General features: G+C 38.9%; 1 protein-coding gene across 1 annotated transcript in view; it reads left to right on the top strand.

Moving 5' to 3' along the window:
• The first annotated feature begins 7,750 nt into the window (after nt 1–7,750).
• Nucleotides 7,751–19,280, top strand: part of mrps5 (mitochondrial ribosomal protein S5) — a 31,156-nt gene continuing 19,626 nt past the window's right edge. The window contains exons 1-6 of the mRNA XM_084736595.1: nt 7,751–7,872; nt 8,643–8,795; nt 11,835–11,960; nt 12,562–12,675; nt 14,355–14,474; nt 17,653–17,687. Of these exons, the coding sequence (XP_084592721.1) occupies nt 7,824–7,872; nt 8,643–8,795; nt 11,835–11,960; nt 12,562–12,675; nt 14,355–14,474; nt 17,653–17,687 (597 nt within the window). The 5' untranslated portion in view covers nt 7,751–7,823. The remainder of the gene's footprint in view (nt 7,873–8,642; nt 8,796–11,834; nt 11,961–12,561; nt 12,676–14,354; nt 14,475–17,652; nt 17,688–19,280) is intronic.

Genomic DNA, 19,280 nt, shown 5'->3' with positions numbered 1-19,280 from the left:
ATTAAATTTCATCTAGGTTTAGAGTGAAAACTAATTTTGAGTTTTAAATACAGGTTTAGCAAAGTTTAGTGCAACTCAATTCAAAGTTAAACTATGATTTAATCGGGTGTACAAATTAATCCTTGTTGGTGCCACCCAGCCTATGTCAGCTGTTCATTTTTTTGATAAAAGCATTTCTGCTAATCAATCTAATGCTAGACAGGAGTCAGGCGCAGTCTGACAGATCTCTGAAAATGTACAGCAGAATCACCACCTGGTATGGAGTTTAAGAACAAAAATTTAAATGTAGAAATTAAGAATTATCTCTGAAATCAAATGACATATCTGCGTTTCCATTCCCATGTTTCTCCCACTCATGTATTTCTGATCTTTTAGCCCCATATACAACAGCAGCACTTCTCAGACCAACATCTGTTAAATGTTCAGTGGTAAAGGCTCAAAACAAAGCTGTGCTTTTCCAGTTCTATCTCCAGCATCATGGAACAGCCTCCTCCTCAGGTCAGCTGAGTCAGTACTTCATTTTGAAAAGCTTTTTAAAACTATTTGAATAGATTGTCATGGTCATATTTATGGGTGTCATATTTATAATGTGGTGCTGTGTTACTTCTATTTGCTCTGTTTTATTTTGCCGATACTGAGACGTTGTGTTTTCCTCTCTGGTCAGCTGCTTTGCTGTATCATAACTTTTGCAGTGGTTTGAACGGTAGATTATAGATAAAGCTCAGACACTTAGTCTTTCTTTCTCTCTCGCACACACACACACACACAAACAGACGACAATCACTGTTCACACCCACTGCCCAACTCCTGACTCAGTGCCTGGAGACAGAGAGGGGAGAGTCTTTGGCGTGCAGTGTGATAGATGTGTACCTTTAATCTCTAAAGCCACCTGGAGAAGACAGATGATTGGAGGATTTCTTCTCCCTGTCTATCTGTCTGAGTCGCTGTCCTTGTCTCTCTTTCTGTTTCTGCCTTGCTCCTTTTCCTTCAGGAAGCTGCTCCTTTTGTAACACTGAGTCAAAGAGGTTGTGTGTGCAACTGCTGTGTAGTATTTTGTAGTAGCAGCACCTATTTTTTTAAGTTTGAAGTTATTTATCCCAAACTGAGCCAAACATAGTCTTTTTGTACTTGTTGCATAACTAGTGGTGTGGTGTGTGGTGTCAAAATTTGAATGTGTCCAAAACTTTGTTTTATGACTAAATTCACATTTATGAATTTGTGTTTAGTGCTTATGTGAAAATGCTCAGCTAAAATAATCAATAAATGTTACCTGCTAAACATCAGCGTGTTAGCATTGTCATTGTGAGCATTTAGCTCCCAGAGCTGCTAGCATGGCTGCAGACTCTTAGGCTTGATAAACAATGTCCATAATAATCTTTCTATAACATAAATAATTGATTTCAGTCAGGGAATATCTATTCATCCAAAAAACAATTTTTTCATCTTCTTTTTCCTGTAAGCTACTTAGACACTGTGCACTAGGCTTGTCTATGTTGAAAAAAAACCCATTAAAGATCTTTAATATGCTGTTAAAAAAGTGACATATATTCACATCTTAAGTTAGCTAATATTAGCAAAATGTTCACTAACCAGCTAGCTAACCAGTTAACTAGTGATTTGCTAACATTAGCTAACTTAAGAATTAGCTATACATCGCTTTAACAGGAAGGGAAGAGTTGACTGAGGTACCAAGTTTGCTCAATTGTTGTTGGAATAAAAAGGGACGGGACATAGGACGGGTCAATTGGTCAACAGGCTAGAGGCTAACTTTCATTGTACTCACAATATACATTTTTAACAGTGGCCATGTTGATAAGAAATAGTAAACACAGGTGTTACAGATGTAAGATGGGAATACAAAATACATCTTAACAAAAACTAAAATCTCATCTCACAATACAAATTAAGGCCCCATTCCATTTAGTGTAGTAGAGTCTTCGCAGTGAGCCAGCATGCACAATAGCAGCACCCTGACTTGGTTTGACCTGATGGAACCTTAATTAGGATCACTGGTAGCACCTGCGTTTACTAGTATTTCATGTCAAAATGGCTGCTGTGAAAAGATCTACTGATACCAGTGAATAAGTAGTTAATTATCAGCCAAGTACCTGAAGATATATAAAAAATATATCAAAAAACTATATCCTAAAATGTTTTTTAGGATTCAGGTATATTCTGCGCTGTATGGAGAGCACAAATGTTCCCAGAGACAGGTGCTGTCATACAGAGCAGCCTCTGAGGAGCACGCCAATGAGAATACAAACACCACCAGCTCAAACAATCAGGGCAGTGAGAGGTCAGAGTTGCAGTTCATCATATCATCTAATCTGGAGAGGCTAGAATGATCTCATGAGAAAAGGACGTGCGATAGGAAAGCAATAAGATCTGAGGAGAGAGGTGGAGGTGATGTTTAAGTTCCAGATAAGAGCACAGTGGGGTGTACAGAGGAGGGAGAGATTATGATTCAGCAGGTAGTGGCAATATTAGGTCTTAACTTCAAGCCAGGAGATTTCAGTCTTTGATGGAAAATGTAGAGCTCAAGTATAATAACTAGAATATGAGTGTGAGTATAACAAGATGTAATATCAGGCATTATAACCCCTTGTGTCTCAGTACCTTACCTTACCTTACCTTTTTATCTGAGAAGGATTTAAAGGTCCAGTGTGTAAGATTCATCGCGATTTATTGGCAGAGTCTGGCAGAAATGGAATAAAATATTCATAAGTGTGTTTTCAATTGTTTATAATTACCTGAAATTAAGAATTGCTGTGGTTAGAATGAGCCCTTTATATTTGCAGGGGGTGTAGGTCCTTTTCCACAGCGGCTACCGTGTTGCACCACCATGTTTTTACAGTAGCCCAGAATGGACAAACCAATCAGCAGCTCAGTTTCGTGGCCACCACAGATTCTCCTTCACAGTTGGAAGAAGAGAGGGAGAGGAGATGTTTGATGATTTTTGCTTTTTAGGTAACAGTAAAACAACATTGAAAGACTCGCCTCCTTAATTTGAGGAGAAGACAACAAACACATGTACAAAAGACTTTTTCAAACCAGCTATTTTGAAATGATATAGTTTAAACAGGTGTTTTCAATTATACGAATTAAGGTTCCATTTCATTCAGGTCAAACAGAGTCAGGGTGATTCTGCTGTGGCTCTCTGGAAAGGCTTCACTACACTAAATGGAACACGACCTTAAAGGGATATTTCGGGTTATTTGTGTGAGGTGCTGCACCTGACACAACCCCACAACCTGCACCTACTGATAGTCAGTAGGTTTTCACTCCCAGTTTAGAGAAGCATATTGAGCATAAGCATGAATTGCATTCAAGTCAAAAGATCTTTGTTTACACATTTCATAGAAATTCAAAGCAGTAAAGTCACTGACAGAGCAGAGGGATGTGGTGTCACCTTGTACAATAGAAAGTGTGAATGCACCGTGATATCACCCACTGGTTTTAAAGGCTCAAGTTTGTCATTATGGGTGTTGCTTCTTGGTTTTTTTGCAGCCAGTGCATTCACAGAACGTCAACACAGCCTGGTTTGACCGATTGATTTGAGTTGCAAGAAGCTCCATCAGAAACCAGACAAAAGTTTTGGCTGCCTGGCCAAAACCTTTCTCATATTACAGCTAGACAGTACACAGAAACATGGTTCTGAAAACATCTGAAGCAAGAAATTGGCAATGAAGCAACACAATCTTGGTCCATATTGAATAAGCGCTAACTGGATGGGCTCACTGAGAATGAAGCGTCAATCACAAGGTACCCTGCTTTTATTGTCTATTGTACTTTATGGCCTCAAACTAGCAATGGAAAACAAACTCATCAGGAAACTGTTTACTGATGTCACAAATCAAGTGAAATGTAGGGTAATTTTGCCACATGGATACACACAATCTGACTTCTTTTTGAAACCACTGGAGTTGCCCCCCTGCTGGACATTAGAAAGAATGCAGGTTTAATTCACTTTCAGATTGGCTTGAATTTTCAGTCCAAGAAGCGCCATCCACTATTTAAGATACAGCCTAAGTATAATATTTGCAGTGCTGATCACTGACATTAGGTCTGGCAATTCGAGTAATTAAGTGCTGCTAAGCCTAATTCTGATCCAAATCTTATCGTATCATTACCCTAGTTATTATTTCAGAGATAAATCAAATAACCTCTGCTTCCTCAAAGAAAGAAAAAAGAACAATGATCCATTTTTTGAATGGCTCTCAGAAAGGAACAGAGGCATAAGAGCTCATCTATTCTTCTGCACTTGTGATTCATTTCCATCCAAGCCTTGGAAGTGATTCAACTGCCAGTCACCTCACATTGTCTATGTGGAAAATGAACTGACTTTTACATCGAGGATCTCGAGTGCCCAAAATAACTCTAACTTTACATTTGTACATAATACAATCTAATATTCCATGTAACAAGCAGCTGACCTCTGTGGTTTGAAACAGCCCACTCAGACAGTGCAGAAACCAAACTGCATCGCCGACATTTTCTCAGTGAGCTGCACTTCTGTATTCTCGAGACAAACTTCTCTTACTTTGACTTGAGTAGCACTGAACTCCAGCAGCACCACTGTGTTTACCTCAAAAGAAAAAAATATTTTCCCACTCTTCACTCCTCCGCTCGCTACTGCACAAAGCCGAGAAAAGTGACTCACTCTTTTACATAAAACCCTGGATGAAGCTGTCATTATGGGGCAATTATTTTGGAGAAAAGTTGCTGTAGGAAAGGCATTGATTCTTTCAACAGCAACACCCACCTCCTGCTGTCACACAGCTGGGCGGCTGTTCTGTCTTTCTTCAGCAGGTTTTTGATTGCAGCTCTCTACTGTAAAAAGGCTGTAATATCAAGGAAATTATCTTGAATAAGGTGAAATTGAGACGCATACAGTGGATAATCACCAGGCAATCGTGTCCAAAGGCTAGAGGTTCTGATTGGTGGCCTGCTGCATATGCTCAGACACAGCTGTGTGTGTGTGTGTGTGTGTGTGTGTGTGTGTGTGTGTGTGTGCAGGCACTCACCAAACATATGTACAAATTTAGATGCATATGCAAATGAAGTGTGTGTCAGGTGACCACTCCCTTTTTGTCTTTTTACATGCACACATGGCTGTTGGTTTATTTACACACTTTAACATTTATTGTAGACTTAAACTGAAAGATGCATTCAAAGGGAATAAAGGAATGATTTGCTTTGGGTTTTATTGTGTCATAAGCAATACATACAAGGCTGGAGAGTGCAATGAATTTGCAATAATTAAATGTCTTGCAAATTTGTTTGCTAAAACTGTATGAACCATTACATTACAATGCTGAAATGAAGTGGGCCGTGAGGCAACATCAACATTATTACTTAATCTAATCTCAAGGCATCTTTGCAAAGGGACCCTATTTTGAAATCTAGTTAAGGCCTGTATTGTTACAGTTCATATCATGCTTATTTCCCTAAATCTATTTAGTGTTTCATCAAGTCACATTGATAAAACACCATTTATTACATATTCTGTTTTAATACATAGTCAAAAGACAAACAGAGAAGAGAGACACAGGAGGTCAGCAGAGGCCTACTGCTTGTTTTGGCACCTAGTAATTTAATTCCATCCTGAATGCATACATAATATATTTGTAAAACATTCATAGTGCAGTGAATTAAAAAAAATCTAGATCTGAATCTACATAAATTCCTTCATTTATTTAGTCATGTGATATTCAAGCTGTTTTGACCCTGTTTTGACTAAACTGGACATTTTTACTGACGGGATCCATGTATCCATCCAGGATATATTTATTTTACTATTGTCCTTTTTTTTTTTTTTTTTTTGTTTATCATTTTGTAATGGCATGACCTGTCAGGTGACCCCTTGGATAGGTACTTGCAATCCGTGTCTCTGAATTTGTCTCACATGTGAAGAAGTCCTTGCACCTGAAACATCATATGGTAAAACAGAAATAAATATTCATGGGAGCATTACTGGAAGTGCAGACTACTTTATTTTTCCTTTTTTGACATGTTTTTCTGTCCAGAACCTGGTAAATTCAAGAACTTTCTTTAGATACACACACACCTACCTACAAATAAGACGTGCAGTGCTGTCTTCTTTATCAACTGTGACAAGTTTTTATGGGTTATGCAATTCATGCTGTGTGGATGATTGACAAACACTTCTATTTATTAGGCTACCATCTGTAGGAACTATTTAATTCCCTTCTCTTTTCCCTCTCCTTCCTCCTGTCTCTACTCCATCTCTTCACTCATCTACTTCACCTTTGTCTTGCCTCTTCTCCCCAGCTTCTCCACATTATACCATAATCATCTTGTTTCCTCTCCTCTTGATGTGATAATTAATATCAGAAGATACGGGGAAAAACCCGAGGCACAGTAGGGTTTTATATCTGCAGCCAATCAACAGACAGCCTCCTGGAAAAGCATCTCCTTAATTTGTTTTTCCCCCGATTTTTCTCCTCCTGGCACAGAGAGCTCATCAGAAAGGCACAAACATATCATTCATGTGAGTGTTTTTCATACAAATGATGCAACTCATCATGCTTACACACACACAGTTTAGAAAGCAGCAAAGATGCTTCAAATTTGATAAATTAACATAATCAAATCTAACCAAGAAAATCAATAAAGTGAAGAAACAGAAATAGTAAAAGCCACAGAGATGAGGTGAAAAGACATGTGTGTGGGTGTGTGTGTGTCCTTGATCTGTTTCTGTGTGAGACACTGCCAACAGTAACAGCAGCTGTGTTTTAAAGAGGAACAGGAGGTGATGTTCTGTGAGAATAAGGAGGCGAGAATTAATGAAAATGGAGGAACATGACAAAATGAGCAGAGGAAGACAGTGGGGTCTGAGAAGAAGCTCTGTTGGGTTTTTACTATTTTTACTAATCTGTTCTTGTCCATTCCAGTTTATTCTGTTACATTCACCAGATCCAAAAGGTTCACAATGAAACTGACATCACAGATTTTATTTAATTAAAAGTTTCATTCACTGAATTGTATTTTTACTAAATAAACCACCTCTTTCTACATTCCATATTTTCTCTATGCTATATTAATCCTATCTTGTTTTTTTTCCTTTATTTTATGACACTGTTATTGTCTTGTTTTATGTTTTTCTAAGGTTTTAACCCTTCAGTATGATAGTATGATGAAACAAAGCCAAACTGAACAAGTATGGTCCAGTACAGTATTATAAGATTAATAATGCACTGCACTGCAACTATTTTAATGTCAGACAGAACATTTTAAAAACAGTATACTGGTCACTCATTGAATCAGTCTATTGAATCAATATTGCATCTTGATACAACTTCTTCATAGAAAACAGCCAGAAAAAACTCACAAGAATCATCAAGAATACAGTCAAACTCAACTCTCAGACCTTTACAGTCACACAATAAACAGAAAGGCAGATTCCTTCACCAAAGGTCCTGCGCAACCCTTCACCGCTCTCTGGCCAAATAGAAAACTTAAACCAAAAAAAAAAAAAAACTCATTCATTCTCACCGTTTTAAACAGCATCAACTACTTCTTTTTAATGTATGTTTGTACATCTGCTCTTATTTATTGATGGAATTGTTTGTCTCAATTTTAAGTCTCTTATGGTATGTTGTGAGCCCTAACCTAAGATACTTTCTATGATTTAATGATAAACAAAAAATGTTTTTGAATTCAATTTATTTTTTAAGAAAAATTAAATCAAAATCCCGCATCATCTGTGTTTTCCGTAAGTCTGTGGGGTTTTTTTTCATATTTTTCAACAGGCATAGTGCAGACGCCTTGTTGTCTTCTGAAGGACCCCTCATAATTCCAACATGGCGGCGTCCATACGGGTGTGCTGTGCCCTCCGCATCACTATCGGAGGTGAATTATTTCTCTTTTTTATCCTCCACAGCCTCTTTAAAACAAACCATTGTATATATCTGTGTATGTTTACTGTTTGTATGTTTTGTTTAGAAGTATGTTTGTTTGTTTACGGTCAGCTCTGTCTACTGACGGAACAGACTGTCGCCTCTGCAGGGCTGTCATAATCAGGGGCGGCTATAAAATAACTGTAATTTCAGTGCTGTCAGAAATATGTATCACAGACAGTTAATATCGACATTTAGGTCCTTAAAGTTTAGACGTCAAAATGTATTTCACCCGGGCGTTGTGTCCATTTTGCGGGTTGAGTGTGAGTCAATGCTGTCTAATCGTTATTTCAGTCATCACTCAGTCGTTTATGGTAATTTATGCGCATAATTGTGTGAAGTGTGAAATGTTAGGACTGGTGACTAATACCTCCGTCTTGTTTATGATAAATTAGAAATGATCCTTATATAACCTCAATATTATGCATGTATCCCCCCGCCAAACTTCATTCAAATTTGATTCAATTAAATGTCGATCTGTTTTTTATTAACTGTAGACGCCTCTGAGAACATAACTTAAGATTATTTATGCAATGTTGAGTCTATGCTTTAATTCGGCAAATTTGCAGCTTACTTATTTCACTGGAATGGAAAGGCTATATCAGTATTTTCTGTGTGTATATTCATATCTGTGCCTTTGTACAGTAAACCTGCTTGGTGTTATGCACATATTGCAGTTTTGATTCATCTCTCTTTTCTGTGGTGGATGTCCCTCTCTTTCAGGTGTAGCACCACTCCGTACCATGGGGGGAGCACTTCAGGTGTCCCAGTTGGCGAGTCGAGCCTCAGCTGCTTCTCTCCAAAGAAACCCTGTATTTCCACTGTCCCCTGCAGCAGCTTGGCAGCAAACCAGACACAGCAGCTTCTTCAACAAGTGTAAGTAGTAGCCTGTGTGAAAGCATTTACCCAAATGCAACACAACATTATATACAGCAGAGTATATAGAAAATAATGCTGAGGACTAGGTCCCCAAAGTTCAAAAACCTGTCTATCAACACCTTCAAAGCTGCCTAATTAACATGCTGTATCTCTTTTATTAAATCTGTACACAAACAGAAATTTAAAAACAGCTATTTGTGGGCTTATGGTGAATTATGAGCTGTAACTACTGCTTGGCATCCAGCTGCTGGAAGCAGTGACTTCCTGGAGCCTTGAGGTTACCAGGCAACCTTCGGGGACTCCATATTTGTGGTACATATTATTATTCTTGTAAACTTAAAACCACATGGACCAAGGTGGAGGCAGTGGGTAAGATTCTAAATTTTTGTTAGTTCAGTTCCAGTGCTCATGTCCATCGCAATAATTACCACAAATCATTTCCCATAACCCCCAACTTCCTGTCTCGGATGTTCTTGCTTCATCTTCCTCCTTTTTCAAATGTTTCTCTTTTGCTTTTTCTGATGATAATAAATATACTATGTGTGACACACTTGCCCTCTTTTAAGAGCTGTTTTCATGGCTTTGAGATGAGATGTCTAACAGTCACATGTTGATGTAATGTCAAGATGTCCACATTCTTTTGGCCGTGTCCTGTATGTTGGAAATGATTTTCCTATCAGCAGGTGCATGTTAGCAGAGCTTGTTTAGACAACATGTCAGTTTGTTGACAGTCTTTTAAATAGGCATGTATGGAGCTGTCAGACACACTCTCTCTTCTGCCTTGCTCACTCACTGGCCATCTTTTTCATGTACAGTCACTGTCTGAACATTTATCAGACAATCACATGTTCTGTGTCCGTCAACATGTCTGCATTGTGATCACAGAAATACACACACGCTGTCAAACACTCTTTTAAACCCATCACTATCCACTGATTCTGTATCTGGGCTCAGATTTTTCCATGAAGAGTCTTTAAATATTTATTCTCGGGAGAATTTTGGTTGTATTTACTATTATTATTAATTTTTTTCACTGATGTGCAGCATTTGATGGCGGGTCTTAATCTGTGAATATACTGCAGGTCTATACTGTATATCCACTTTAGGTGCCAGGTCTCAGACAGTAAGAGTTTATTGTATTTTAATAACAGTCCCAAGGCAATACCATATGTCACCTGTTGGACATCTTTATTCCTGCCCCTTTCAGCCCCCAGTGTCCATACATCCTCACAGCTGGCTTTAGTTGGACAACTTAAATCAGCTGCGTCATTGTGAAGAAATTACACTCATAGTCTTCTGGCTTAGTGAGTGGAGCTGAACTCACTGCTGTGAAGGTTCAGGGTTGTGAAAAGCATCAAAGTATCAATACGTTTTCAGTATCAGACGATACAGTATCAGAGGCATCAAAAGAAAACATTTATCCCATTTTGTGTGCCTGTGACTATTTTTTCCTTTTGTTGTGGTATTGAAAGAGATGTTGAGTAGTGTTTTGCATCGTATCAAAGTCCCATCAAAATCTGACTCTTCTCTGTTTGCAACATTTTGGCTTTTCAGACAGATAAGGATGCATGACATTGGATTTTTCTCACATTTTTTTCAGCCTAATTGCAGAGAGGATCAAATCTCTCCTGTAATGGAATCAACATATTATTACTGTGCCTACACTTACCATGATGGCCCACTGGCAGATGCAGACACAAAATTGCTTTTCAAAATTGCAGTTGTGGCAGATAGTGATGTTCCTGATGACTAATTTCCCTGTCGATAACAGAAATTTTAACTCAGACTAGCTGTCTAGTCTAAACATAAGAAAACATTCAGAAAACAGCCGAATTGAGTTTCACAGTTCCTTAAGAATCAAATCCTGTTTTAAAAATCATCGAGAATGTGTGGCTCTTTGCACAGTGCATTATGAACATTGCAAATTATCCAACAATCCACTAAATGCATTTTCTTTTCAGACTGAGCAGGAAATCAGGGTCTCCAGGTAAATAATGTCATGACATCGAAATGCTGGCTGCCCCACAGTGTGGCTAATGTTAGCAGTGCTGCTAGCAGCAGCCTGCTGTCCTTGCAGGTTAACGTCCACATGCCCCTGCTGAATGTGTTCACATGTTGCTCCAGTCAAATGGTTATATGCCAGTTTATCATGACACAGTCAAACACACTCAAAATTCTGCCCAGCTGTGCTGGTTTTAGGAGATGTCATCAATCTTTCTTTGCTGATCACTGATCACAACTTAATTGGCTGCTACTAATGATGTGCAGCTATTATTTTGCATCACTAGACAGACAGGAATGTACGTAGGACGCAGGAGCAAGACAAATGTTGGGAGAATTTTAATAATAATAATAGTAGTAGTAATAGCAATTTACAGTGTAGAGGCTGCTGTCAGTATTGTGAACATTGGTCTTATTCATTTATTTATGTATGGTTTATTTGATAGGGACAGATACTGTACACATGGACAAGCCATCTGATGCAAGTATCATAGTATTTATAGCAAATGCCAATTGTTTGATTGTTTTATTTTATTAAAGTAATTTAGAGATTCAACAATTATTCTCACCATTTAGTCAGTTAATTGTTTGTTTTTTTAAACATCAGAAAATGATGTAAAATGCCAATGACAATATCATGTAGCCTATTATTTTTTTTAAGCAACTAATCTCTTAATTGTTGCAGCTCTACAGTAATTAGAATAATGTGGCTGTGATTTACTGACATGGAAATTCTAAAAACTGAACATTTAATTGAGCTGAAACCGGATACAATTAAACACGTCTGCTTGACTAAGTCTGGCTCTGTATATCAGCACAGTGTGACTTTGTGAATCATTGTTTCATGTAGTTTTTGGGTACTTGGATGTAATCTGTTTTGTGTTCAATGAAGTTTTGGTCGTGACCAGATGTTTTGCAGTCATTCCTTTTTCTTGTTTTCTTTACTTGTGCAGATAAAATGGAGAAAGTGTAAAAATTTGACAGATCTTGTTGATCATTTTGTTGTTGTTCGTGTGTTTGTCTGTGTGTTTCCAGTGACGGCTGAGGAGCTGTGGAAAGGTGTGCTGGCGGAGTCGGGTGCCGGAGCCAGGAAGGGCCGAGGAAAGAGGACCAAACGCAAACTGAAGAGAGACCTGAACCGAGGACAGAAGATCGGAGAAGGTCAGACGCCATCTGTCTTTCTGTCTCTGTCTCCTTTAGCCATCTGTTTGTCTTTCTTTTAGCCTCTGGAGGTGTTGGTCTGGACTTTCTTGGGTGCAGTTTTGAGTTAAGCAGTTAGAAACTTTTCTCTTTGTCTGTTTTATAATAATTTTCCTTGTTGAAGTGCCAAAATTTCTCCTTTTTTCCTAAGTGTGTGCTGCTGTTCTGATGGACACGACACACTAGAATATTCATTAGTTAATGTTATTAATTCATTAAGCTGTTCTACTATGGAGAGGAATTACTGTTCATTCACTCTGCCTGTCCTCCTTTTCCTGTTTTCACTTTTCTTTTAAGAGGTTCTATCATTCTTCATTCAGTCTCAGTGTCAATCACTGTCAGCCTGTCTCTTCTCTCTTTGGCGTCCACACCATTTCTCATCTGTCTGTGGTGCTGGAATCATTTCTTAGATCTTTATATACAAGGATAAGAAATATATATATTTGGAAAATGAGTCATACCATATATTTTTTTCTCTTGCAAGTCTTGTTTGTTTTGTTCTCCATCTCTCTGACTGTTCGTGCTCTGTTTCTCACACTCGTTCTGTGTCTTTAACCCGCAGGTCGTGGTGGTTTTCTGTGGCCTGGCCTCAACGCTCCAGTGATAAAGGACGGGACTCTGCGGAGCATGAGTCGAAGAGGAGAGAGTGAGCAGCAGGAGGTGCAAGCTGAGCTAGGTACAGAGCTCGAATGCACTGAATACACACCTCATTTTGCAGACATGCAGACACACAAAATAAACATAAACGATAAATCACACACCAGTGAGCCTGTGAGCAAATTATTTCTCATATTGCTGTTATATACTGTCATGAGATGTAATTTTCTAATTTCTCTGCTGAATTGCTTTGTAAAACAAGAAGAGGTCTGTTCTTTTGAGTCTTGAGTTTTTAGAAATAGAAAATGATTAAAAGACTGAGAGGCCGATGGGAATATTACCTCCAACATTTTTGTTCTTTTTAGCAAAGCCAAAGAGCAATTATTTTATTGTAAATCTTTTCAAGAGCTGCCAGGAAGCAACAGCAATTACAAAGATGTTTTACAGGACCTCTGTGGAGTTGTAAACAAATAAAAGTTAAATTTACATTCAGTTACCAAAACTCATTGTGTCTATCCCTGAGGGCTAATGGAGTTGTCAAATGCGTTTCATTCCTCATAAAACTTTGCAAAACTTATTTTAAAGGGATAGTTCATATTTTTTAAGTGGGTTTGTATGAGGCACTAATAAATAGTTAGTGTTTTACCTACAGTAGATTCCAGTTGGCAGACCCCCAGATAAAGTGAAGGAGAGAGGAGCACCAGCACAGAAGCTAAGCAATTAACTGTTGTGTACAGAGTCAGCAACAAAAGGTATTTTAGCTATTTGTAAAAGGCTCACTCAAAAAAACGTTATCAGTTTAAGTTTACGCTATATTTAGAATATATTCACCCCTTTATGTTGCTGTCAGACAGCCAGTTCTGATGGGAAACCACCATTATATGAGCCAGATTTCACTCTCTCTAAACCAACCAAACTCCATAGACAAAATCAGTAATTTTACCCTGCAGAATACTTGAGTTGCTGAGTTACCACTGCCTTGATCTGGTAGTTTGTTTCTATTATTGTGTGACTCAAGTGAATATGAGCTAACACCAAAATCACACAATAACACAAACACACTATCAGATAGAGGCAGCAGTAGTCCAGCAACTCCCATGCTGTGTGAGGCAAAGTTAGTGATTTCGAGTTTGGTTGGTTTGGAGAAAGCAATATTTGGCTTATATCTAAAGTCAGCAGCAGCCATACACTGCTTAGTTTCCATTTTGGTACTTCCTGGCACTCTCTGCTTTTACAATGCTGGGGGCACGTCGACCGCCATCTCTATGGTAATACACTGACTATGGATACGCACCTCATATAACCTCACTTCACATGATCTGAACTATCATGTTAAATCCAGCGTTCATGCTTACTAGCTTGCATTCTTCTTCATCCGTGCCTTTGCTGGCACATTGCTGCATACCTTGGCTGTTATCGCCACCTGTTGATCAGTGGAATAGTGTGAAACCATTGGCAGGAGTGCGCACCAACAAAACAGGGTTCCACTTAGAGATAAACAGCTCCACAGCGCTATGAGAGGTAAAAAAAAAACTCCACGGGGAACCTTTTAATTTTTAGAAACAGAAGCACCAACAGCACCACTGGTGTGAGACAGAAGCTGCCAATTTGCCTCCGCTGTGATCTCATTTGTCAGCAACAGTAACCACACAGTTCATTTGACAATGACAAACAGCGTCTTTTGATGTTTATCATGTTGTCCTCTTTGAAGTCAGCCCTGGCTTCACTGCCAAATCTGTTGGTTGTGTCTATCTGCAGTGCGTCAGAGAGATGAGTGGGAGAGGAAGAGGAAGATGAAGGTGAAGAGGGAAAGAGGATGGACGGGAAACTCATGGGGGGGCATCAGTCTTGGCCCCCCTGACCCTGGACCCAACGGAGGTAAACACTCACACAGTCGTGTAAACAGTAGGTCTGTAACTCTGGACTTGACTGACTGAAGTGATGGAAAAAGAAGAGATGGATGAAGAAACAGAGGAATAATCCAGAGTACAGGAGGCTTCCCTGAGTGTGTGTGAGAGAAAAACTGTGACAGGCCAGTATAGTGGCCCATTAGGACTGATGAAGATGAGGATGTGATCAAACTGTCAAGTGGAACGATTTCTTAATTTAGAAAGACATCTCTCTCTCCCTCTTTTTTCCTTTTTCTTGCTTTTTTCTTCTTTTCTCTGTCACACTTTCTGTCTGTCTCCCCCACCACTCTATCTCTCTCACACTTTCAGTTCTCCCTCTCTGTCTCTTTGTTCTTTTAGTCTCCATTATCGACTCTCTGCCCTCATCATCTGTTTTTCTCTCCCATTCTATCTCTTTTCTTTGTTACCTCTCCATTTCGTTTTAGTTTCACATTCTGTCTTTTTCTGTCTCTTTCTCAACCCATATTTTTCTCCTTCCATCACCTCCCCTGTTTATCACTTTCTTGTCTTTTCTTTCTTTTCCATTCTGTACAAGAAGCCCACACTAAGTGACCATACTGTTTCTCTGCTATACTTGCGATTTTCAGTAAGGCTCTGTGATAGTCGGTTGGTTGGCCAGTCCACTTTGGTCCAGGCTGAAACATCTCTTATCAGCACCTGCTGGATCGCTTGCTTTATTTTATTTTTTTTACAGACACCTCACTTTTTATTTAGAGCCATCATGTAGTAAAATGTGTCCAGTACTTTTGTTTATGACCAAATACCTGCAAAACTAATGACATTCTCATCTGCCTCATCTATACTTTGTGTTTAGTGCTAATCAGCAAATGTTAGCGTGCTAAACCAAAACATCGGACACAGAGATTGCATTAGACTTTTTCGTTTTCCATCAGTGTTACAAAAATTCCATCATAATCTATTATTACCTGTGATTCTCACATAGCCTTTTTAATAGCATTTGATTGTCAAAATAATTTGATCACAGTAGTATTCAATGTACTAAAAACTTTCCATATTTATGGCGAGACATTTTGAGTGTGGTGTCGAGTCTAGCAATGATGTCCACATACTCCCAGGGGAATCTTTTTTTTTTTGATAAATTTCATTACCTCTATGAGTTCCTCTGTTTGACACGACTGCAAGTGAATTATTTAATGCATCGTCACCCGCAGTGTTTCGAAAATTCAGAAAAACAGTAGACAGTAGCAGGAAAATCTATGTAGCCCCTGGGGGTCATATAGTGGAAAAAAATATTTCCACAGAAATCCTTGCGAATGGATTGGTAAATCAAGCAAATGCATTTATAAACTGTGTGAACAGATTGCTAAACTGAGTGTGTGGTTTAGGGGACATTTTGATGTAATGCTTCTGTATGAATATGCATCTGGCTTCCAGAATAAAAACAGGGAATGTGCATCTGCTCTATAGCTGATGTTCACTCTGTTGTGTGCAGCATGTAGAAGAGGATACATATTCCACAATTTATTAGTATGAATTATTAGTCCATGGTGACAATTCTTATTGTTCCATAAACACAATTTGTCAGATGTATCCACTTACAATTTAGTAAATTGTGCATTGAGTTTATTAATCCATTCAGTTTTATCTAGTATATATTCTACCATATGACTCGGGGGGGCACTGTAAGTAAAAACAATAATGGTGGCTTAATTCCATTCAGGTGTGCCAGTGAGTCAGCAGGCACAACACTGGATCCCTGGTGCATTTAAATGGTATGAAACCATCATTAATCAGGGTTTCTGCAGGTCGTTAAAAAGTCTAAAATCCAGAAATCTCAATTTTAGGCCTAAAGGTGTCTTTAAGTGTCTTAAATGTAACTTTTATGAACTTGCATTAACTTCACTATCACTTTTAAATGTGTTCTTTTTGTGCTGATCATGCTGAAACAACTACAAAACAAAACAGACATTGACCCAATAACCACTATTGCTTGTATTTTTTTGCGAGTATGGACGTTAAGTAGGTCTTAAATTGCTTTCATAATGGTCTTAGGTCTTAAAAATCTTAAATATAATTTCTTTAAACCTGTAGAAATCTTGTTAATGTGGTTTTTCCTTCTGTTATTTGTCAGTATATCTGCCTCGTGTTGGTGCTTATGGTCTTAGTTTTTTAATCGACTGTTGGCTGTACAACACATTGCCCCACAGGGACAATAAAGACAGACTACAGTTTAAACCTTCTCGGCATATAAATGGTCACCATCCTTTCAGAGCTGCCTCTTGTAACAGGAGGGTTTACATCAGGACTTTGGGTTGAAGGTTGAATGTTATGTTGTATTGTAAACAGTCTCTGAAGCCCATAACGGTGCATCTGCAGCCTAATCAACTCTTCATTACAAACCCTGAGGAGCACAGCTGCTTAAAATCCACCTGATTCACCGATGGAGCTGCTAGCCTCCTGTTCCCAGCCTTATTACGTGTTTAAACTTTGGTCTTTGCAGCCGGAATTGAGTTTAGCAGATTTAACTCAAACTACTGACTGATGAGGCTCCGTCATCACAAAGCACATTTTCTTGCATCTTTCTCCTCCTTCCTCCCGTGTCTTTTGCATCCTCCTCGGCTTCCTTTTGCTCTTTTTTCATCTTGATATTTCTTCTCTCTTGTTACCGTGCTAACAAGCTCTCACGCCATGACATACCCTCACGTGTACAAACACTATCTTTTGCGCACACACACACACACACAGTCTGTCACTCTCAATCACAGACAAATACACTCGGGGTCTGGTGAACGTGGTGTTCAGAGAGCTGTAACTAGGTTGCCTTTCTCTGATCAGGTTTAGTTTCTTGCAGATGGTGAGCTAATGTCCCAGCTGAGGTGTGTGTTGTGTGTCTGTGTCTGTGTGTGTGTGTGTGTGCATGTGTGTTTTCTCCTCTGAGCCTCTGAGTCAGCTGTCCTTTGTTTGTTGTTAATTGGTTGGAAGTGAACAGGCTGCTGCTGGGAGAGTAACATCCTTCAGAGGTCACTGACAATGAAAAGTGTCAACTCGTTACACTGCTGCAAGGGGTTCTGGGTATTTGTTACGCTAGCAGGAGCCTGGTTTAATCTGTTTAAAGTGTCTGTATGTATGTGACTGCCTAAATGTGTGTGTTTTTAATCTCGGTGTCTTTCTCTCTCTCTCCACAGAAACATATGAGGACTTTGATTCTCGTGTTATTGAGGTAAGTGTCTCTCTTTATGGCTGACTACAAACCACAAACACGCAAGTTTGAATTGTCAGCAGCTGTTTGTACATGGGAGTCAACATTATTCTACTTGTTCTCATTTGGACCTGCATATCAGATTTGATTTATTTATTTATTTTCAACATCATCTTTATTGGTTTTATAACATAACAGCCGTTGGGCTGAACAATACAGCAAAGAATATAATTACACAGATGTCAGATCAGCCCACCACACCTTCTGTGTGCCTATTCAGAGAAAAAAGAATAAGTAAACTAGTACAGAATATTAAAAGGAAAAGAAAAAACAAACAGACATAAAAAGATAGTTGCAGGTGGTGAATAGAACAGCCCTTGTGTATCAGTTTATTTCAAAGACTGCCACCCCAAATCTTTTTCTAAATTGTCCAAGCTTACGCTTCAGGTTATACATGATCTTTTTTCATTTGGAATACATGATGCTAATTCACCACCAAGCTGATATAGGTGGTTATTCATCTTTCCATTGCAATGCAATATGCATTTGTTGGCCAGGTTTTCCCCCAGTGTGTTGCAAGCTCGGTTGACGCCCCACTTAGCTTAAGCATTGGGGAACTTTATTTTCAGGGCGTGTATTTTTATGATGCAGATTCAAGCAGAATTAAAATGCCTGCATTATTAGACTTAAAGTGAGAAAATAGATTTTAGGAGCTCTTGCCATACGTGTTCAACATGTTCAACTCGATGTCGATGCGTCGAAGCACAGTGATTTTTAAAAATTGTAGCTGCGAGCACTCGACCACCTAGAAATGTTCAGCGCTGTAGGCCTCACCCCCAAAGTTCTTGTACTTTTGGAAAGTACTACCCCTGAACAGAGATTTTTTTGGTGGTAAAATGTCTCTGGAGACTCTGGTCACAGCAGCGGAACTGCACTGAGTTTCTCCAAAGGTTCTTAGTCCTTGGGGAAAATTCCTGCAGTGAAAACGCAGCTCATCACAGCTCTGTATGAATCACACATCCCTGCCTTTTATGCATTATACTTCCTGAGTTGTTGCAGAAAGAATAGTTGTTTGTGGGCTTTCTGCATAATATGACTGACATTATTATTCCATTCAAAACAAAAAGAAATGGTAGTCCCCAGATATTTCAGGCTTTCTGCTGGCAACCTCATCATTGATAATGAAGAGTGTCTTTGTTTTTGCGAAAGACCACATCTACCTCTTTGGCTTTGGAGATGTTTAAGCTGTCATGAGCGCACCACTCAGCCAGAGAGGAGACTTCTGCTCTGTAAGCTGTTTCATCAGACCTATCACAGTGGTGTCACTCACAGATTTGAAGATTTTAACTGAGTCAGAGTGAGAAATACAAGCATTAGTACACAGTGACTATAAGAGAGGTGACAGAACACAACCCTGGAAAGCACCATAGCTAATAGGCAACGACTTGACAAACACAAGCACAGAGCAACAACATCTCGCCGTAAGAGAGCGTCACATTAAGGAAACACCTCTGAATATTGAATAAAAACAGTATCAGTTATTTTTTTTAATTGAGACTTACTGGTTTTAAACCTGCAATAACTCACTTTTTTTTTTTTTTTTGGCCACTTGGT

The sequence above is a fragment of the Lutjanus erythropterus genome, chromosome 14 (assembly GCF_056507025.1).
Source record: "Lutjanus erythropterus isolate fLutEry1 chromosome 14, fLutEry1.hap2, whole genome shotgun sequence".
Taxonomy (NCBI): domain Eukaryota; kingdom Metazoa; phylum Chordata; class Actinopteri; order Lutjaniformes; family Lutjanidae; genus Lutjanus; species Lutjanus erythropterus.
Note: the sequence above shows the minus strand (reverse complement) of the source record. Positions and strands in the feature narration are given on the sequence as shown.